The following is a 23,275-nucleotide window of genomic DNA, read 5'->3' as shown; positions in this document are numbered from 1 at the left end:
TAAAAATGACAGATTCGAAATTCAAATGTAATATTTTTTTATAATTAAGTGTAACAGTATTTATGGCCACACTAAGTACTCATTTGTACTCGAGTGCTATACATGATGGTGCTTTAATGGTTTGTCTGTCCTGTATTTATGAGAATTTAAATAACGGAAAGCGTTTGTGAAAAATAAAAGTTGAAGATACTTTTTTTCCATGTATTATACAAGCGAAATAGTGTAGATAACAGATTTATATCGTTAAAATAGTAAAAAAATTTTTGATTTTGTTTTAAGTCGAATAACTATCACTTCAATCGATGCATTTGCGATTTTCACCGAAATCTCAACATCATATGTCTATGAAATACACAGAAACAAGAGATAAGAATATTAATAAATATGACAAGAAGATACAAAATGAGCCCCATGGAAAATCACCTATCCGCTTAATAATTTCGTATATACCACACGGCAACCACTCACGCGCCACTTTGCTCGAAGGGCCGCAGCTATTAACATTATGAACAGATGCGGAACGTGTTAAGAGCTTTCTAGATATCATTTTAAAATCTAAGATTTTTTTTTCAACTTCCAAAGCCAACATTCGCCGTAATTTCATTTGGAACAATTTTTAAGTAGGACCTAATTTCAAACAACGTCCCGAAAACAAAGTAGGTTCTCAATTCGACTGGTTTTTTTTTTTTTTGGCAACCGATTGGCGTGTTTAGTTTAATAGTGGATTGTTGTCATTTAATCCCATTTAGAACTTGACATGGTTGTTCCCAGGCACGGCGGTGACCTTTTTTGTAGAATAGAAAAATAATTATATAATACAAATAGAATTATTTGATAAACAGACGCATAATCTACATGAAGTTCGATTCTTGCTAGAGAGAGAGAGAGTTGTTCTGTTGTAGACAAACCTAATATAGAATTAGTCTCAGTGATCAAGTGTTAAGTGCATATTAAACTTGTTTATCTAGTGTGCAGTAAGACGCCACATATTATTATGACAAGTATCTAGTAAATGCTTATCTACAAGATATGATCCATCACTACACTACACTATGATACATCACTATTTAAGAGCGCTACACTACACCGGTTATGCTCCAGCTATATTTAAAAATTTAATTCAGAAATACCATCATCACCAGAGTAAACAAACCATCAATGCCCATCAAAAACCCATACCAAACTAAATTTATTTATTTATTTACCTAACAGAAACAATTACAGCGGTTTATGTAAATTCAGGACACAAACACATAAATAATTTACAATGATTCTTCCGTCTACGTCTCACAGTGAACATTTTTTCATGTCATAGCGGGCAACTGATGGTAAGCGATCACCACCGCCCGTGAACGTTCGCAAAGGTGAACCGACAAACGTAACGCTGTCAATGGGATACCTAAATCGAACCTGTCCGAAGCATTTGCGTTTCGTCAAACACCACGTGGTAAAACGACAGAACAAAAATAAAATGCGCTTGCTCGCTTTGTATTATTCGAGAACGATTCTATGGGCTAGTTCGCGCGACTTACCGTGTATATTTACACTGTACTAGCTGACCCGGCATACGCTTTTCGGCATGCCTTACTTTTATCATTTAGGTGTATGAAAAATAGATGTTGGTATGATATCCGATATGCACACAAAATTTCATGAGAATCGATCTAGCTCTTTTGGAGGAGTGCCTATTCTCAGACCTACCCGATATGCAGACAAAATTTCATGAGAATCGGTCTAGCTCTTTCGGAGGAGTATGGTAACTAACATTGCGAGACGGGATTTTTTTATATATATAGAGATAGAGTATACAAGAAGATATATACACATGCTTTTAGTGAAAATTCGAGAAACATTGAAGAATGTCTACGTAAAATGCATTGTAGTATAATGTGAATGAGATATTTTATTCATACAATACTTTAAACGTAATTTAATCGCTTCTCAATTGTTCACAGATACACATTTTCGTTAACCTTAAAAACAATAAGTGAATCAAATTCATTCTTTAACATATGCGGAAGAAGGTAACCGTTTTTGAAATCGCTTATGCCTGCAACAAATATAGAAAGAGACAAAAAATAAGCTTTATTTAAATCTACTTGTAGTCGTTTATAACTACAAAATGTGGAATCCCAAACACTGAAAAATCAATACTATACACTTTAAATAAGGACGCTTTTAGTGCGATAACTTTGCCTAACCTGACGATAGATACTACTTAACCTAATATATATCCAAAATCTCAATATTCCAAAACATATTCGAATTTATCATTCGAGCTGAATCTAGGTGCGGCAAGTTACAAATTGTTATCTCTAGGCAAATAAGTTGCGTCCTAGATATTCGATCGTATTGTTATAATAACGTGTAATATGATCGCATTTACGATGACAACGTCTTTACATAACCTAGTAAATGCAACTTTTTAAATATAATAATCTACCTAATATGTAATCCGGCGACATTGGGTTTTTTTTTGTAAAAATGGTGTCATCTGTAAGCATTAAAACTGTAAAATAATGCAATGGTATCGTTATTGGAGTCATTTTAAAGTATACAGAGATTTTATATAATGCAACGTTTTCAACGCAAAGTAAACTACACTTAAAACATTCTAAATTATCAAGGTAAAAAGCCTCATGTGTATATCTTCACTTTCTACACATATAGGTATTTTTCACCACTCAATATGTACGTGATCCCTGAGTGCTAAAGGATATATATATATACCATGGGCAAAGACGGGGCGGACCGCTAGTCACTAGTCACTAGTCAAAAATCAGTCGCTTCCCGCGTCTGTATGTATGTACGCTTAAATCTTTAAAAATGCGGAATGGATTTTAATGGGTTTTATTTAATCGACAGAGTGATTCAAAAGTAAGGTTTATATGTATAATTAACATCTATTAAACTACTCGGAACATATCGCGTGCGAAGCCGCGGGCATTAGCTAGTTGTAAATAAACAGAAAACTATGCTTTTTGGTCATCGTCGCAACGATAGAAACATAAAATATAAAATAGTACTCACAATAGAAGTCTAGACTTGCACATAAAAAATCGCCCGACTACGGAGTACCGACTAGTTTTCTATCGGTCATAAGAGCACAATTTGCTTATTGCAAAAAAGTTGATCAGACGATTTAAAAAAAGATAACGAAATCTCGTTTTTTGCTGATATTTGACGTTTAAATTAAAATTCAAAGCTCTTTTCATGTTATATTCGACTCAAGATTTACATGTTTTTAGGGTTTTATTTATAACCATTTTGTATACAATTGGCGGCCGAGTCGAGTCGAATTCGAATTGAAGTCGAATTCAGTTTTATGTTCTTACTAACTGCACACCCCGACTCCACCCGGGTCATTGATCGTAATTGAAATAATATAAACTATCCTAACTTTTAAGTTGGATCAAACTGCAAATGGTGTGCAAAAAGTAGAATAATTTAAGAGTCCATCGCGGACAAACAACGTGACCCGTAATTTACATATATTAAGATATAATTGAGATTAAACGCATATATAATTTTTTATCTAGCTATCCGCCCGTAGCTTAGCTCGCGTAGATTACATTTGGTTCTTAGTGGATTTACGAAGAAGATGCTGGGTAGATTTTTTACGACTTAAGATATGTATGTCTCGTTAACTGTGTTGTTTATTTTAGCGAAAAACTTATTCAGACACTTCTATTTTATTTTTATCGACCTATGCAACGACACCTCATTTAATTATGTATTCGCGAATTTATTTCTCACATCCCGTTTTGTTGTTACTGTATACGTATGGAGCTATCTAAATATAATGTCCCGTAAAAGTAAACAAAACACAACACACTCCCAATATTGGTCTAGCCCATAGTAAGAACTTAAGCTGTATGTACTTTTACTATAGAAGCATAATATTCAAGGTATTCAAGAGGCGATGCAACGTAGACCTCGAGATGAAATCTTTTATCTTTGTCCGCACGCCATGATTCAACGAGTCGATGAACTGCTCGCTTGCATAACATTAATAATAATGCAATTACCTCCATGCTAATTTAAGATCCACGTGCTCAATGTAAATTATTATACCATTTATTCATACACTTGTTGCCGCGCGTAAATTACACGTTATGTACTCGTGAATACTCTCGTGTGAAATCCATACTAATATTATAAAAGCGAAAGGTTTTTTTTATGTCACAGTCGGCAATGGAGCTGGTGGGACGCCTGATGGTAAGCGCTACCACCGCGCATGAACATTTAGAGAGGCACCTTACGCCTCTTCGAATGTATTGCCAACTTTAAATTGGGAAGGGGTTAAGGAAAGTGCGTCTGTTTGTTTGTGTCTCCATCGCGTCTTACTATTTTTGTGTCTGGGGATAGTTCGCGAGGCTATAGAGTGTGTAATAAGCTACTTTATACCGGAGCGAAACAGATGTTTAAAAGAATTGATCTCGTTCCTGTGTACATCTAGTCTATCTCTTCGCGGGCGAAGCCACGGGCGGAAAGCTAGTATCAAAATAAAATGAATTATGTAACGAAATTGCTATTTGATCAATACTAGCTTACGCCCGATATCTGTTGCCATTAAATGACATTTTTTTGCGGGTAACTCCGATTATTTTTCAAAGTTAAAACAGCCCAGCGAAGTAAATACAAACTAAGTCACATGTCAGAGAATGACTCGTAAAATTAATTTATGAGCATTTTATAGAGTCAAATAAAAATCTAACAAATATCTTATATAAACAAAAAAGTTTATGTTAGAAACTTTGGCAATACAAGAAGCAAGTTTATTTGCATTTCTTTGTACATAGTTCTAACTTAAAAGCCATTAAAGTTTCGCCTAGTCTAACGTTAGTCTTAATTTATAATCTAGACTAGACTGGAAGCCATATTAATCATTAAACAACCTAATATGTTCATAGACAAAACTAGACTTATTAAAGACATTCGTGTAGGTTGACCATCAACAAATATTAATATAGATACCAATTTAAAATAGATCGGTAATTCGAAGCCTTGAAAGACATACCTACCCACCTGTTCAGATCCGACGACGAGCGTAGGTAGGTATATAGTACAAGTAACTATTGATAGACAAAAAAAATCAAGGTTATTTACATAATTAAGTATATATTAGTTATTCATATTCAAATGTACCGTTGCATCGTGACTTTTTATTTTATATTACTTGACCAGTTCCGATTCTTTTTAAATAATACTATAATTCAAATTCATATACTAAATTGAAGCTCTAGTAAAATACGTGTAGCGCGGACAAAATAGCCATAAACCTGGCCGGTTTATTGCAAAAAAGTGCTCTATTTGGTAGACGGATACTTGTTACATGTAATACGATAGACACAGAACGACCGTCAGCAAAAATGTCGCCATAAAACTACTGTAATATTAACACAGGACATAATATACTCGTGAAGTAACATTCAAAGGAAAATAAGTCACCAATTCTCAATTGTGTAATTTAGACAGGAAACTCATTGAATCATACTGCAATACGATGTGAATTCATAAATACTGATACAATAATTTGTTTAACTACAAAACGATTTGGTGTAAACAAATCGTACCTACAATAATGACGTATTTCCTATTCATGATTTTATTGCATTGTACTCAAGCAAATTGATTATGTCTCCGAAATTACTACTTTAATTTTTTTTTTAGTATTCTTTAAAATAAGTATAATGAGACACACACACAAAATGTTTTGACTTTCGACTGCATAATTCAAGTTTAAACTTTAAAAGCATCAATCCAAAAAAAAAAAACAATGTCTAAAGAAGTTGATTACATACAAACATACAGATGAAAATGCTAATAAAATCGTGTTCATAATGATTAGCAAAGGTTAACAAAACTAAATTATGAATGAAACGAAACCACGCGTATACAATTAAGAAGGCATAAAAATGAAGCTTTCGAGTTCAAAAGCAACTAATACTATGCAATAATATGACACACGCCAGCTTTCAAGTGTCAAAAAATATTTTTTTTTCCTTTAACATGATATCAACGGTTAAGTGGAAGCCAGACAAAATCGGCTGTATTTTCACATTGCCTAGTTTTGCATGTGAACAAAGAAACACGTCACAATGTAGCCATTGTATTGAAATATATAGGTTGTGTTGTTGTGCCTTAAAATGTACATCATTTGAAAATTTGTTTAAGTAGATAAATATGACTGCATATTGTATAGTTTATCCATACTAATATTATAAATGAAATGAATTTCGTTTGAGAACGCAGGTGAAGTTGCGGGCGAAATACTAGTAACAAATACGCAAAAGATGAATACCATTTTGAAAAAAAAAAATCTCTCATCATATGACATGACAATTGATGCAGTACTTTTCAACTTTTAATTAAAAATTTAATTAATACTCATAATTCTCCATTATACATAGCTTGAATGTGAAAAACTGACTAAACATTGATTATTGCCACATTACAGACGCTTCATTTCATTTATATGCAAATTATTAACAATTATCTAAAATACAGGTTATTAGTGCAGGCCGGTTGTTTTGACTTAATCCACCTATACCTCTTACTTTGAAGACACAAGGTCAAACACGTTCTAGATAAGATTATTGGCATATATAATATAGTGATATTAAGTCAAGGTTACATTATCGGAGGATGGTTATATAGGAATGTTAAATGTGTATGTTTATATGATTTTATTCATATAAACTTGTATGATCTTATGACTAAGATTAAATCTTCTTAATAGCCCTGCCTCCATATGTATTTATAGGATATATGTAAAATTCCATCTTCAAATCATAACCTGTAAGTGATGGCTCAAATAAATGGCAATTTGGCTAAGACAACATTTACTCAAGAATACTAGATTAAAACAAAGATAAATTATGCCCTCCCTTTGAATGTAAATAATTTAAATTACATTTATATAACTCACAATATGCCTTGGCTTTGCATAGGGTAAATAAATATCCTATAGCTATCTAACTGTGAAAGAATTATTGAATTTGGACAAGTAATTCCTGAGATTAAATAGCACTTCATCGTATATTATTAGTATAGAATATTATTAATTATTCTTTCTTACATTCTTACGAGGAAAAGGCATAAACTTTTGTCAAAGGCATAGACTCTGTTAGGGTTACGAGCTAATTAAATCAAATTGAATAAAAGGCAAACAAAATGTTACAATGAATAGATGATACATGCAAAAACAAATACCTACCTTGGTCAAACACCTATTTCAATTCACAAATACTAACATTAGCATTTTGCCATATTTAGCATTCACAAGTCTAAGTGAAAAGACTATATTTGCATAACAAATAGTATTTAAGCGCAGTTGACCTAAGAACCTAAAGATTTACCTAGGACAACGAGGTAAAATTATGTATGAGTTGCGAATACCTTATTTAGCATAAATGTGAAAACATCAATTGAGTGGAAACTCGCATGAATCATAAATAGTGCATGTTTTCTGTATAACAAATTATGAAAATGTATGTAATTTAAATTATCATATTATGGAGGAATGTTGATCCTTCCTCATCCTTCATCATACAAAAATCATCATAATATTGCTTGGCTAAATAATGGGCTTTCATACCCAATGTAAAATGGGATAGTATAACAAACACTTTCTGTCTCTCTATCTGCATGCCTGTCCAACTGTATCTCATGAACCGTGATACAGTTGAAAGTGTCTGATGCTGCTATATATGGCATGGTCACAAATTTGATGGATGACCACCATTTTTGCTCCTAAGCTTATTGTTTCGGAACCCTTAGTTTCGCCAGTCCAACTTTCGCTTGACCAATTTTTCATGCACATAATATGAGAATCTCAAAGATACCAGTGGGTAGCAGTACACAAATGATATGGTTATATAAATCTATAGAATAAGGCAAATTAAGCTTTATATTACATAGAAAATACAGGATGTGTGGTTCATCACATTAATTATGCCTCAGTGATTGTTACGCTTCACTTAATTTTGAAGGGTCTCCTGTAATTAGTGTGTAAAGATATAGCAAGGCTATTCAATAGCTTTAAATTATTTATGTACTGACATTATTCCATCAATCATATTTTTTATGTTCATGTGTTTGCTATATTTTTATTTTTCAAAAATTTTCAACTTGTGTAAATATTTAGCAAATAAATATTAATAATTTTCTTTGCTCACGAACCTACTATTAGTCTAAAACGCGGGAATAGATTAATAGATACTCTGAAATCCGTCCTCGAGGTCATAGTCATAAAATCGCAAGACAAGATTACTTCCTTGTTTTTTGCGCGCTTTATTAAATAAAATTTAAATTTCATTAGCAATTTTATATAACTAGCTTAGTTTATAAGCTGTATTGATTTTGGATATCGTTTAATACTTTGGATAGTAATTCTGTCTGTCTATAAATTTGTTGTAAATGTTTAAATAAATAGTTACGAGAAGGGCGACAAATAAATGATGCGTGATATAACCTTACAATATAAACACATAATTAAATAAGTTATTTATAAAAGGTTTCATTTACGTTGTGATAACATAATTTTAATGATTAGTAAGTAGGCTAAATGTTCAAATAGGATAATCTTCAAGCAAAACAAGATATAAGAATGGCGGGCGGCGTATCATGGCGCGATTGGGATAAAGAGTGAAAGAATAAAAAAACTTACGATATTTGCGCTTCTTCGAAGTTTAAAACACTTTCTAAACACACTGAACTTGTTTACACTGAAAAGTACACAATTTCAAACAAATAATAAGTTTAACGTGAAAGCGTCGTTGCTATTCATCACTTCACCGACAGCGCGATACAAAAATTGAAATTTGTTTGTAGTGTTGCCGTGTTGTACTTTAAATTATCCGTACCTAGTTATAGTAAATAAGAAATTCTTTAAACGAGAAGCTATGCTTTATTTACTAAATTCAATTGATCAAAGTTCAAGATATAAGATAATACGACGAACAACGATAATAAGAAAACACTTTGACTTGAAAATAATTTTAAAAGGACACTTGATAATATGAATGTTTAAATTAATAATTTTGTCTTAAGCTTTGGGAACTTTTGCTTAATATGGCAACTAAAAACGAGTGCTTCCATATTTTATACAATTATTTATGTTTGAAATAAAGCGTAGGAAATAGTAGTTTAATTCACGATATTTTATAGATAATTGAAACAGTGGCTTATAATGTATTGTAGTTAAATACTCTGCAAATAAAAAAATTACCATTTTGGTTGTTGACAACATCTGACCAAAACTGTCATTGTCAGAAGTCACGAAGATTTAAAAATAACATACCATGTGGGATTTTGACTTTCAAAGAACGTGTGAGAACTGAAATGTAAAAAAGAAAGAATTCGCATTCATTGATATTGAATTCCTACCATGGATTACGTGGTTGGAAGTGTTGCAGCATTAATATCAGGAAACGTGACGCCAAGTCGTCCTAAAATAGTGAAAAGGGCTCTTACACCAACGAAACATCCACAATCTCCTAACGTTACTCCGAAGAGTGAACTTGTAGACGATAGATCTATTTTCCTGTCACCATCTGTTCAGAAAAAGAAAGCTATTGTTAAGAAATCGCCGAAAAGAATCTTTCAAAATCCAGACGTTGACACCACATTGAATGAAAGCAACAATAGTTTGACCAGCCCAGTTGTAGACAAAGTTAAAAAGCATTTAAACGAACAATTAGAGACAGAAGATACCCAGACGGTAAATATGACTAAGGCTATGTCACCGAAAAATAAACATAATAAATTAAAAGAATCTGTCACACCGGCAAAGGAATCTGAAGAGATTAAAGTTGATAACGTACAACAAACCGATGGAAATACACTAAAGAAGAAAAAGCGCAAATCTATCCAAACTGAACCCACAGTCGATTCTAAACAAGATGCAGAAAATGTAAGTGATAGTATAAATCAAGAAGATTCAAATAAAAAGTCTCCAATGAAAAGAAAGCGATCTAAATCAACACATGAGGAAACGATTGAAGAAGATAAAGAGAATCTGAAAGTGACTGAAAACAGTGACAAGGCTGATGAAATTGAAAAAAACTCTGACAACACCACTTCTAAAAAGAAGAAGAAAAACAAAAACAAAAAGAAGAAACTAAATAACAATCATGAAGAACAAGAATCAATTACATCGGAAGTTAACAAACCGGACACTGAAAATAATGACACAGGCGCAAAGAAATTGAAATCCAAGAAGAAATCGAAAAAAAACAATCAAGCAGATACAAATCAAGAAGAGGAAGTGAAAGTAAATCCAAATGCAATAACAAGCCAAGAGACTGATTCCGAACATGAATCTGACGATGATATACAGTCTGAGGATGAAAATAAGGAAGCCCTTGAAGTTGGTGAGATAACTTTTAAAAGTTTTTTTTCACATAGACCAGATAGACAAGTTTTAATTTAAAATATTTAATGGTTTTTCAATTTCTAGAATTATTATTTGCTTGCTTTTTGTCTGAGCAATCAAAGAAAAAGATTCATTGATCAGTGGTTTAGGCATGAAGGAGAGACAGATAGACAGTTATTTTTACATGTGTAATATACTAGCAGTTCGCCCTGGCTTCAACTGTGGTATATATATAGCCTATGTCACTCAGCGAAGTTGCAGCTTTCTAATGGTGAAAGAATTAAAATCGGTCTAGTAGTTTTTGACTTTATCCATTACAAACAAACAAAAAAACAAATTCTTTATTTTTATAATATTAGTGTAGGTAACAGAATTTTTTACCATACACATATTTGGCATTTCAACATCTTTTAAATGCAATACAAATTATATCTATTGTTAACGATAACAGCTCCGGAAGAAAGCTCAGATGAAGAAGAAGACGCCACAACAAATAAAAAAGAAAATCAGAAGGCAAAATCTGATGAACCTAAAGAAAAACATGCAGTCACAGAGGATGAAATCAAAAGGACACTGTTTGTTGGCAATGTGCCATTCAGCAAGAAGTGTAAGAAGGAGGTGAAGAAGCTGTTCAGTAAATATGGTGACATTGAAACTGTTAGGTGAGCTGGTCCTTAGTTTTCTTTATTGTCACACGAGTATTGTATGAGAATCTGTTTAACAATACTGAAAATAACATATTTTTTCATACACACTGAAACATTCATCTACATATGCACACACAGGCTCATGTACACACATTTTTTTCATTTACACACTGACCAGCTTTGAAAGAAAAAAAGAGTCCTAAAAATCAGTTCACTCAGTCTGAAGTACTGGACTAATAAACACCAAAAATACAGTCAAACTGTAAAAAAGAGAAAATGCCTCGTTTTTTTCAATTATTTTATTATTTATTTTCAGAATTCGTACAGTACCAGTGAAAGACGCAACCGTGACGCCCAAACTAGCTGTGATAAAAAATGAGTTGCATCCAGAAAGGACCACCGTTAATGTGTATATAAAGTACAAACATGCCGATTCAGTTGATCAGGTAACATATTATTATACTAGGAAAAGTTTCCTGTTTAGCTATACTAAGTGGTGATTATACAATTGTTGGTTGAAACTTGTCAATCAAATAAATAACACAATAATACTGAAAATGATAAGTGTAAAGTGTAAAACACAAGGGAAATTAAAACCCATTTTGAAAGGTAAGTATTAAAAAATGATATAAGACTAATAAATTATAACCAATCATTGAAAATTTGAGCCCTAGTATCACCTTGATCAATTTATATTCTGTTAATTCTGGGCACAATCCTTTTTTTATTTTTTTTTACTATAAAGTGTAAGATACAGTCAAAATATGCATTAAGTAGTATCTATACTAATATTATAAAGCTGAAGAGTTTGTTTGTTTGAACACACTAATCTCAGAAACTACTGGTCTGATTTGAAAAATTCTTTCAGTGTTGGATAGCCCACTCATTGAGGAAGGCTATCAGCTATATACCACATATATATACCACGGACGAAGACAGGGCAGACCGCTAGTAAATCATAAAATAAATACTCTATCCAATGTTGACTCTCTTTATCAATACTTTTTGTAGTATACTGTTAGAATATAATAATTGGATCACTCATAATTGATAATGTGGCCCAATAAAGTGTATTTTTTTCAAATCAAAATTATAAGATTTCTTCAATGTTTGTTAATGTTATCTACATATTTTTCCATTTTGTATTATTTTCCTTTTCGTTCCCAGCCTATTTCTTTATTCCCCTCGTCAATCCTTCCTTCATCTCTTAGAGAGAGTGGGCATTGCATTTGGTGCAGCTCTACCTCTGCATTGTTCATGGTTGGTGGTGATCACTTGCCATCAGGTGAACCATGAGCTTAATTACTTACAGTTACATAAAAAAAACGTTTAGCCTTTCTATTCAAATTTCACCACCTCCTTGGTCCAGTGGTTAACGCGTGAGCGTAGAACCGAGAGGTTTTGGGTTCGGTTCCCGTCGGGACGCACAAAAAATATAAATGTCTTAGTCTGACAGGACACAGAAGGCTGATCACCTAGTTGTCCATAAAGAAAATCGATCAGTGAAACAGACGTACGAGTATATCATCTGCCCCATACCCCACTTAGGGGACACGGGACTTCACTTTTTTCCTATCCAGATAAGTAAATGTAACAGGACTTAAACCAGTACCTCCTTACCGCAGGCACTATCAGCTAACAACACATTGATGAACGAGCACCATTTGCGAGTATCCAGGAGTGACACCAGCGGCTCAGCGCACGACCCCAAGTGCTCGGTGTTTGTCGGCAACATTCCCTTTGCCCTAGAGGACGAAGCGCTAAGGGCGAAGTTCCAAGGTTGCGGGGAGATCGAGTCGGTCAGGATTGTGAGGGACAGGAAGACTAATGCGGGGAAAGGTGGGTGTTGTGGTGGGGCAGAAGGTTCAATTGTTTAGGATGAATTTCTGATCTAGTAGCCTTCATAATAAGTTTGAATTTTGCTCGCTAGATGTAATTTTTATAATTTCAATTAAAAGATGTAATAAATTAAAATGTCTAAACAGTGTAATTTTTCCAAATTATATCAATTTTGTAATTAATATAAAAAAAAATTTTTAGTTATTTGTTGTGGGTTTTTTTCTGAACCGCTTTAACTTGATGGTAATAGATGATGATAACTTATTGATAAATTACTTGCAAATTTTATCACTAATCGAAATTCTATTTCTCTCACTCGTTGTTCTCAATTATTGAGCAGTTTTTTTATTATAATTAGTGTTTAGAACTTTAGAATGTAATTATAAACATTCATGTAACAGGTTTCGGTTATGTAAACTTCGCGTCCAAAGATGGCGTTGAACTCGCGCTGGCATTGACAGAAGAAGATCTGACTATAAAAAACAGGATAATGAGGGTCAAGCGATGCACGCAAAACCCGAATAGTGGCAAGAAAGGGTTCAATGATCGTGGAAAAGGACAAAATGGGCCTAATATGCGCGGAAATGGTCCTAATGGGCGCGGAAATGGACCAGTTGGGCGTGGAAATGGGCCCAATATGCGTGGTAACGGACCGAACGGGCGCGGAAACGGACCCAACGGGCGTGGAAACGGACCCAACGGGCGTGGAAATTGGTCGAATCCGCGCGGTAATTATGGTGATATGTCGAATCCTCGACAGTTTGACAACAATGCGAGCGGTGGGGAAGAGACCGGAGCGTTCAGACGCATCATGAATAAGAGGAAATTTCAGGTGTGTATTTCTATGATGTGAATCAATCACTACATAGTATAAAGCAAAGTCGCTTTCTCTGTCCCTATGTATGCTTAAATCAGTCAAATTATGCAACGTATTTTGACGGAGTTTTTTTTTTATTAGATACAGTGATTCAAAAGGAAGGTTTATATGTATAATGACATCTCTTAAACTACTCCGACTTGAACGCGTGCGAAGCTGCGGGCTAGATTATTTGACAAAATTTTCCAAATTTTAAGCTACTTGTTTTATTGAATTTATAGCATTGTTGATTGAATGAATTGAATTATTGACGATTCTTTTTTTTTTATTTGAAAGCCGAATCCAAACTTATGGTCCTATGTAAATTTGGTCTAGTTCTGACAATATGTTTTTTGTTAAAGTCTTTACTAATATTATGAAGCTGAAGAGTTTGTTTGTCTGTTTGAACGCGCTAATATCAGGAACTTATGGTCCGATTTGAAAAATTCTTTCAGTGTTAGATAGCCTATTTATTGAGGAAGGCTAAAGGCTATATATGCACCACGGGCTAAACCGGGGCGGACCGCTAGTTATAACATAATTATATAGCTAGCTATAACTTATTTTTTTTTTCAGGAGGGAGGTGAGGGCCCTCCCAACAAGATGGGTAGGATCAACCAGCCGAACAGAGAGAAGAAACCAAGGAGAGAATTCGTCGGCTTAACTAGCGAAAAGAAAAAGGTAGAATAATAATAATAATACACTTTATTTAACACCAATTAAAAAAAAAATATATATATATATATAAAAAGGAAAAACAAATGAAAAACAAAAACATAAAATAGAGCCAAAAAGGCGGCCTTATCGCTACTAAGCGATTTAAGGTAGAACACGGTTTATACGCTAAAATACAAAACCCATTCAAAATTTTGTACAAAAATAGATTCGACTGTATTTTTTGTGTTTACCTGTTACTGGGTAAACGTATTTTTATGATTCTTTTATTATTTGAAAGCTGGTGTCCTATACATGGTCCTATTTATTTTTAATTTGGTCTTTTGCTGACAATTTGAAAGTATAGTTTTTTTGCGACATTAATTATTATTGTTTTTATCTTTTTCAGAAGCAAAAGTTTAACAAAGGACAGAAGAAAAAGAAAGCTTTAAGTGAAATTCTAACGAAATAGTGATTCTCGTTCACATTTATAATAAATGTGCATAAGTTATTTTTGGAAATAAACTTGTTATATAAATATTTATCTTTTATTTAAATCCAATATCTTATTATTCTATTATATAAATGAAATAAACAAAAAAAGAAATAAATTAAATAAATAATTTCGCATTCATAAGTTTGCGATTTATAATATCAGAAAAATCTACTTATCTTAAAAAGAGGACTGCAAGGAGTGAAATTGAAAAAAAATAAAACATCACATCGTATTTGGTACAGTATTATTGTATAATTGTCATTACAAAAATGTCAATGTTAGCAAAAATAATCACAGTCTGACACTTCTATTCTAAAAATAATCTAGCTCCTATTGAATTATATTCATTTAAGTATTGCCCTTCTTATAAAACCGAATTTAACTATATATTTTATTAAAAAAATATAAAATATTACATCAGAAGATATATACGCAAATCCAATTAACAAGATATGTATTGCCGTTATCTAAATACAACCTTAGTCTATAGAATACTTATACTATTTTACTTACTGTACAAATTAAAATCCTACTCATATTATAATATTTTATACCATTGACATACGTCGGTCTAACGTTTATTATTATCTATGGAACATAGTTCGATTGAAGATGGCGCGTAAATTTCAAAATTTTAGGTTATAATCGACGATTACATAAAAATTTTGTCGAAATACGTTCGAATCGTTGTTCGTTCAAAAATCACCACTATGGCACCATCTAAATCTATCTGGTAACTTCATCAGGTATCGTAAAAGACGCATCAAAAGTCCTCTACCGGAGAATAAAAGAAAAATAAAAACACCGTAAAAGCGCCGGACAAATCATTATCGCTAACATCCCTACAACCTTAATAAATATTCTACTATTTACACGTCGACTAACAGTCAATTCCGCTATCCGACGCCCGGCGGGCGGGCGCACGGCGCGACCTAAAATCTACATAAATTTCAAGTACACATACACGGCAACACCGACATTAAAAGCGCGTCACAATCACATCTCCAGATAACTTTCGGGTGGCTACAGACTACAGAAATACAAGACTTCACGGGCGAACGCGCAATAAATAAGGTTCTCGCGCCTCTCAGCCGCGCTTGAACCTGAGTATGGTGAGCGTGACGACGAGGAAGAGCGCGATCCACGACAGCGTGGCCACGAAGCCCATGTAGACCGCCGGGTCGGAGAGCGGCCAACCGCGCGTCAGCACGGAGCGCAGCGCCGACGTGGCCAGCGTGAGCGGCAGGCACAGCGACACGCAGCGCAGCGCCCACGGCATGCCCTCGATGGGCCAGATCACGCCGCTCAGCAGCAGCGTCGGGTAGAACGAGCCCAGCGCCAGCTGGATGGCGTTGCGCTCCAGCTCGCACGCCGCCGAGATCACGAACCCGAAGCACATGCCGCACAGACCTGCCCCCGCATTCGTTATTTGCATGTGCTCTAGCTTACTGACTAACACTTCATTGGCAGCATGCATCAGCTGTACTGTTTAATCTATGGCAGCTGGTCATAGATTAAATAGGACAACTAATGTTGTATGTACCATGCGATCAAAACATGGATAGGACTTACTATGGAATTTATTTCAAGTCATGTTAAATGAATTAATAATTTTACTTAAGGAATAACGCGTATAGAGCTAATAAGATCCAGGCAAAGTACAATGAACTGTTCTTTGTTACACAAAAAGGTTATGAAACTTCCCATTCCTAGTTGATTGATTATTAAAATTGACTGCCATTTTTATAATAAAACGCTAAAGGACGCTCCTTTGCATTTAAAGAAACCATTGCCGAAACATGACTTTTTTGGTTATATGTAATAGAGAACTGCTTGGCTACAGTCTTGCGTACTGTTAAGCGTAGACGTAGTCTAAGATGAAGCGCTACGTACCACGGGAAGGTTATTGCTTTATTGTATGAAATTATCTGTATTTTATTAACTCATTCTAAAAACAAATCTAGTTTATTCAATGATTAATACCGAAATATCTCTAAAATTAATCTACACCAGGTCACACATCTCAAAAATATAACAAAAACTCTCACAAACCTTGCAACAGCGTCAGCATGACCACGTACGCTATATTCCCATTGCTCTTGACCCCAAACACGAGTATCATGAAGATGAGCACGAGCGCCGTCTGACCGCACATGACCACGAACTGGGTCACCACGTGCGAGAACAGGATCTCGCCGGGTGACACGCCCGCGACCCACGAGCGGTCGAGCAGGCCCTCGGTTCGTTCTACTATCAGTGCTGAGGAGGTTAGCGCTACGGCTAAGAAGAATACGATCCTGAAATAATTGATTATTGGTTGATTGATTGGTTGAGTTCTAGAAGGCCTTTCTTGTTTGGTCGCATTCAGGAAATACTTAGTTGATGTAATACCTATTTATATAAATATAGCGTCAGCCACAATAAACAGACAAGGTTTTAAAACCTGAAATATAGATTAATATTCGTTAGTTTATATTATGTATTAAACATAATATTTAACGAATATACAGATATTGTTATTTAATATAATCTGGATTAGCACATAGGCTACTTTTGACGGGGTCACCACGCGAGACGCCGTGGGCTAGTAGAAAATATTCATCACATTCACTTAACGCAACGCATCCTAATCCCAAAGCTTTCAATAAGTAAATCCACATAATAAATAATTATTTTCAAAAACAACTAGACAACATATCTTACGTAAGAATAACACCAGGCGCGACGAAGTCAGTGAAGGAAGGGTTATTATCTCCGTAGATTGGGTCCTTAAAGTCAATGGGGATGTCTCCCACTTTCGGATTGTAGTTGCACGTGGATAGCAAGCCCTGGAAAAACATAATATAAAGTTTGTTATAATACTTAAAATAAGAGTTGCTTGATCGAATTTTAGTCACAGCGAACGATTGAGACACGCTTTAATGATAGAATCCGCTAAATTGTCTGGCTTGTACAGAGTATACGTAAGGCAATTATTTAATCCTGGATTCTAATAAGGATAATAAGATAAACTCAATAAATTATGTATATACAACAATACTTGATAAGTGTACAAAGTCTGAATTAAATCTGTCCGTTTAAGTGGGTCATAATCGAATCTAAAGGTAACAAACAAACATACAAGTAAAGACAGTCTCAAAATAGATAAGTGTAGAGATTCTCCGACATTTCTATATAAAGGATATTGGATACTGCTATACTGGTATAGTACATCTCTAATATCTTACAAACTGATACAAATAAATGCCCTTTACGTCAAGTCGAATGAGCTAACCTTAGCGAAATCCCGGTACGAGAACTGTATATCTCGACTGAGCATGAGACCGATCTGCTGGTTGGACATGTCGAGCCACACTTCTATCTCTGATGACATTATCGTCTCGTTGTCAGCTGTGTCACCTGTAAGCGTAACGAAGTTATATATTAATTATCACTGGACATTGTCAGAATCCGTTTCTGTGGAGATCGGGAAGACCAAGGACAAGAAGAAGGAAAGGAAAGCGTTATATATCGTTTGGTTATTTAATATAAAATCAGCAGGCAACACATTTGTAGCGGCTCTGCTTATGGAAATATTACTGGGCGGTGGTAATTTCTATTGAGTATAGGTTCATCTAGATTCTAGAACATATAAAAAACGAAGGAACCTTGCATAAGGCCCATTTCACAGAAAAAACTCCGTAAATATCATAAAATTTAAGAGATAAATAGTTACTCGTACATAATAATTTATAAGGTATATGTATAAGATTAGTGCTAATGATATTTACCTAACGCCAATCTTGCAACCAGCGAGTCCGTGTAATTCTCATTGAAGTAAATCACACCCCAGGCCTCCCCCTCCCGCACGGCGTGCTTAGCGTCCTCCAATTGCGCGTAATAGTTCTTGATGATGGAGCCGTTCTTCAGGTGGTCCAGATACCGGCAGGAGAGGTTCTTCATTGAGCAAGACGAGTTGTAGGGGCAGTAACCGTCGAAGACGTTGACATCGTGATTCACTATCGCCTGGAAGTAATATGGGTATATTTGATTAAGATGCGCTTTAGAAATCTTAGTGGTTAATTTATAAGAAAGAAGTTAATTTATAAAAGTATAGCGGCTCTTCTTTGTAGAAACTGCTTTCCGAACCGGTGGTAAATGTTAAAACTATGCTATGACGATTCAAAAGTGCTATAATACGTCTAATTGAATAAATGAATATTTGAGTTTGAGTTTGTTGTTTATTACAATAATGTGAATAGCGAGGTGAATGAGTATAAAAATGTGAATCAATAAATAAAAACACACAAACACTAGACAAAATAACATTATTTACTGTTTTACTATAAGAAACTTTATTTGCACCACAAAAACAGATGAAAATACACTCTGATGTCATTGATTTACTAGTACAAAAAAAAAAGAAAAGCAATAATCCTACTAATATCATAAAGGCAAAGTTTGCACGAAAGTATATATGTTTGTGTTCCTTTCAGGTAAAACAGCTGATCAGATCTGTATGAACTTCACTACATAGTATAAAACAAAGTCGCTTTCTCTGTCCCTGTGTGCCTATGTATGCTTAAATCTTTAAAACTACGCAACGGATTTCGTTGGGGGTTTCTTTAAGTAGATAGAGATTTTTTCTTTAAGTAGAAGGTTCAACCAATCAGAGCCGGTTCACAATTTGACCGCTTCCCATCGATAGATTACAATATAGCGAAGAATAATGAGTCAAATTGCAATCATAAAGATACGGTTCACAATCTATCGATAGTTTACAATCTCGCTAGATAGATTGTAATCTAACGATCTTTACAATCTAACGGTGACATATATATAATAACATCTATTAAACTACTTCGAATTAACGCGTGCGAAGCCGCGGGCAAAAACTAATTGGAACATAAATAGATTATAGATTCGCACATAGCTTCCACAGATACTACACAAGGGAAGCAAAGGCTCCAGCTAATAATAAATATAAAAAAACAGCCTCACCAGTTTCAATCCACTCGGGTCTCTGCCGATGGCGAGACAGAAGAGTATCACCTGCATGACTGGCAGAGCGAATATGAAGAGCATCACACCAATGTTCCGCCACATCCGCAGGAAGTTCTTCTGGATGAGAGCTTTTATCTTGCCGCGCGATGTGAACTGTTAAATGTTTTGCTAGTATCATTTATTGTTTAACGCTTTATTGTAGATGAAAACAGAACATATTATTGTAGTTAGAGAATGTAAATGCGATTTAATGATAGAATCAACTGAATCGTCTCACTTGATCTTATACGGAGTACTACGTAAGGAAATTATTGAATCCTGGCGATCCTAAATAATGAATAATTAGTAATAAGAACGACGTTTATGATAATGTAAGCGAGAAGGTTAAGGCTGAATTTGTAATTCTCACAGATATAAGCCATTTTAATCAAATTACTCACATTAAACCGACCGCTGCAATCCGTGCACTCTGACGCCACCTCCGACATCTTACCCGGGAGCTGCAAATATATAAAATACATACATTAGATATATTTCTAGAACAAAAGAAAGAAAGAAAGAACAGATTTATTGAGACACAGAATATTTAGGCATATACAATTTTAAATCAACTTAACCTATAACAGAATAAGATGTTAATGATAATAACAAGAAATGTTGTGGCAAAAGGTCCAGATTTAGGTACCCTGTTTGCCTCGTGAGAGTGCAACAGCGATGATTTTAAGTCTGGCCTTCAGGTTTGAGGCCTACTTCCTATAAAACTATGTATCCTATAAACTTATAAAAGGGAAAGCGCATATGCCTTACTAACAATATTAGCACATCCTACTAATATTTCAAAGGAAAAATTTGTGAGAATAGGTTAATTCCTTTTTCACGCGAAAACCACCGAACGGAATTTGATGATACTTGGCAGGGATATAGGTATTACATTAACACATGAGCTATGAAATACTTGCTTTAACCCGCGGGTTCGTCGGTAAAGTTAGTAAATAATATAATGATAGTATGAACTTACATCTCCATTAGAGCCGACACCATTATCCACAATCAGAACCTCCTTGCTCTGGTGGAAGTTCAGGCCGATAACCTGGCCATCTTCATTCGCGTAGGGCGCCTCTTCGCGTTTTGACATCTTGTTGAGCCCTAGGGCTCCGCCGGACACGTTCAGCTCTACCACTTGATTACCTTGACCTGGAAACAGAAGAATTATATTTTATAATTATCGAACAGAATAAAGTAAAAAGTAATAATAAGGAATATTTTTGGAGGAAATAATCTATATATGCTGAAGAGTAGAAACTCTTTAGATTTGTTTGCTTGAACGGCTAATCTCAGATATTACTAGATCGGTTTGGATGTAATTTAGTAAAGAGATAGTTTGAGACATGAGAAAGGACATAGGATAGTTTTTGCTCTAGAAATCCCACAGGAACGAGGTCTATGCGGGGAACACACTGGAAATATCTATCTAATCTTCTGATTACGCAGCTGGTAGACAGTACTTAATAATTTAAAACGACTCTTTTTGAAGCGCTTGAATCGTCATAACACAGAAAATTTATTTTACTTATATTTGGTTGTAAGGAACAATAAAGTTTTATTTTTCCTGTGCTATTTGGTCCCATTTGTGATAGGGAAAACGATAACAGATTGAGCCAGTAAAATTTAACGATCAATTAATCCATCTATAAATATCTGGCAATCAATTTGAATTCTATGAATTCTTAGAGATAACAGATGTCGCATTAGCTTCATATTAAATCCGGGTACACTTAAGTATCCATTGTTATTTATTTTTATTGAATTATCAATAATTCAGCAATTAAAGAGTTCATTGAAATGGACGTCCCTTATAACAGGAAGGTGAGTTATCATAACAATGAGTAATGTTTCTAAGATCGCGTGTTCATTACAAGGTTGCGAGATGATCTTGGAGTAAAATTACTGTGACGACATATTTAGATGTCTATATAATTGAATTGATTCGGATTTAAGTACTGGCTAGTGGTAAATTTGTCTATGATTATATATAAATAAAAATCGAAATTTATGTTCGCGTAAAACTTCCTAACGGCCGCATTAAATTAGATATTTTTTTTTGTGTTTGTTATTGCCAGGATAATGTTGCATAGAAGAAAAAAAAATGCTGAAAATCTGATATTTTAAAATCGCATTACATAATATATAGAAAGTCTGTGAGTCGATGTGACAGAATCAGATAGTTCCTTTGTTTAGTCGGCAGTTGCCAATAAATAAAAAAATTGTTGAATGGAATTAGGCAGCAGCTAGCAACTTCCACGTGGTTGGTGCAACTTTCTTAGGTGAGCAAGCTAGTAGGTATTATAATAAAAAAAAAACACATTATGAAATTAAAAAAAAAATTTTCGTTCCTTATTGTCAGGACAAATTAGTTTACGGAACAACATTCCGAATTCTTAGGAATAAAAACACGCTTAAATAATAAATCACCTCAATGTTTTACTTGCCCTTATGCAGAGTATATAAATAATATTAAATGTAATATATATATATCTTATACCTTTAAACGAGCAATTCTTGTATATATATATAATTGGAATCTCGGAATCGGCTCCAACGATTTTCATGAAATTTAGTATATAGGGGGTTTCGGGGGCGATAAATCGATCTAGCTAGGATTTTTTTTTAGAAAATGTCATATTCGTGTTTTATTCGTGTTTTTTTTTCTCCTGACATCTATTGGTGAATAATATTACTAATACAATTTTTCTTTCTGACATCTATTGGCGAATAGTAATACTAATACTATTTTTTGGCGAATAATTAAAGTTCCAGCAGATGGCATTGTTAAGTAACGAAGCTAATGAGTGTTTGCTTTGACGTTAGACTAATTGTTTATATTGTTTTGTGTCTTCTTGATACACGTGTTCACTTAAAAATGCCTAAACGATCTTGGAAAAAAACTATATCTTTAAACGAGCAATTCTGATAATACTAATACAATATTTTTTTTCCTGACATCTATTGGCGAATAGTAATACTAATACTATTTTTTGGCGAATAATTAAAGTTCCAGTAGATGGCGTTGTTAAGTAACGAAGCTAACGAGTCTTTGCTTTGACGTTAGACTAATTGATAATATTGTTTTATGTCTTCTTGATGCACGTGTTCATTTAAAAATGCCTAAACGATCTTGGAAAAAAAACGCTCATAAATAATCTAACTTCACGAAGTCGTAACTCGTCTCAAGAACACCTAGAAGAGCATCGTCATCAAACTGATCTAAACGTCGCTCGTCTCACACGTGCTGCTAAAGTAAGATGCTTGCAAAATTTGACTGACATTGCACGAGCAGAAAGGTTTTATGATTTAGATGTTTCACGAGAGCGTGCGGCCCAACGTGTAGCAAATGAAAATAATGAACAACGAGATCAACGTCT

The 23,275-nt window shown here is 34.3% G+C and overlaps 3 protein-coding genes across 6 annotated transcripts in view; 1 reads left to right on the top strand and 2 right to left on the bottom strand.

Annotated features, from left to right (window-relative positions):
• Positions 1–8,849, bottom strand: part of LOC119837759 (proteoglycan 4) — a 25,162-nt gene extending 16,313 nt beyond the window's left edge. For all 3 annotated transcript variants that reach the window (XM_038363500.1, XM_038363502.1, XM_038363503.1), the window contains exon 1: positions 8,672–8,849. The gene's annotated coding sequence lies outside the window, so the exon portion shown is untranslated. The remainder of the gene's footprint in view (positions 1–8,671) is intronic.
• A 422-nt stretch (positions 8,850–9,271) lies between these two features.
• Positions 9,272–14,912, top strand: LOC119837839 (nucleolar protein 12). The gene is made up of 7 exons (XM_038363616.1): positions 9,272–10,376; positions 10,830–11,040; positions 11,342–11,471; positions 12,651–12,864; positions 13,266–13,696; positions 14,297–14,401; positions 14,784–14,912. Exons 1-7 carry the CDS (start codon positions 9,392–9,394, stop codon positions 14,844–14,846), a joined length of 2,139 nt encoding a protein of 712 aa, XP_038219544.1. The 5' UTR covers positions 9,272–9,391; the 3' UTR covers positions 14,847–14,912.
• Positions 14,913–15,097: 185 nt separating this feature from the next.
• Positions 15,098–23,275, bottom strand: part of LOC119837959 (ABC transporter G family member 23) — a 78,920-nt gene continuing 70,742 nt past the window's right edge. For both annotated transcript variants that reach the window (XM_038363754.1, XM_038363755.1), the window contains 8 exons: positions 20,872–21,047; positions 20,294–20,353; positions 19,851–20,006; positions 18,641–18,875; positions 18,145–18,269; positions 17,574–17,698; positions 16,923–17,167; positions 15,098–16,280 (listed from right to left, as the gene is read on the bottom strand). In XM_038363754.1, the coding sequence (XP_038219682.1) occupies positions 15,958–16,280; positions 16,923–17,167; positions 17,574–17,698; positions 18,145–18,269; positions 18,641–18,875; positions 19,851–20,006; positions 20,294–20,353; positions 20,872–21,047 (1,445 nt within the window). In that variant the 3' untranslated portion in view covers positions 15,098–15,957. The remainder of the gene's footprint in view (positions 16,281–16,922; positions 17,168–17,573; positions 17,699–18,144; positions 18,270–18,640; positions 18,876–19,850; positions 20,007–20,293; positions 20,354–20,871; positions 21,048–23,275) is intronic.

Source organism: Zerene cesonia, chromosome 29 (assembly GCF_012273895.1).
Source record: "Zerene cesonia ecotype Mississippi chromosome 29, Zerene_cesonia_1.1, whole genome shotgun sequence".
Taxonomy (NCBI): Eukaryota; Metazoa; Arthropoda; class Insecta; order Lepidoptera; family Pieridae; genus Zerene; species Zerene cesonia.
This window is presented reverse-complemented; position numbering and strand designations above follow the sequence as displayed.

What these genes read in the sequence shown, in the direction of transcription:
- LOC119837839 (XM_038363616.1), top strand. Translation starts at nt 9,392, where the DNA reads ATGGATTACGTGGTTGGAAGTGTTGCAGCATTAATATCAGGAAACGTG. An exon ending in TAAGGAAGCCCTTGAAGTTG is followed by an intron (nt 10,377 to 10,829) that starts GTGAGATAACTT and finishes TAACGATAACAG; the next exon opens with CTCCGGAAGAAAGCTCAGAT. An exon ending in GAAGACTAATGCGGGGAAAG is followed by an intron (nt 12,865 to 13,265) that starts GTGGGTGTTGTG and finishes TTCATGTAACAG; the next exon opens with GTTTCGGTTATGTAAACTTC.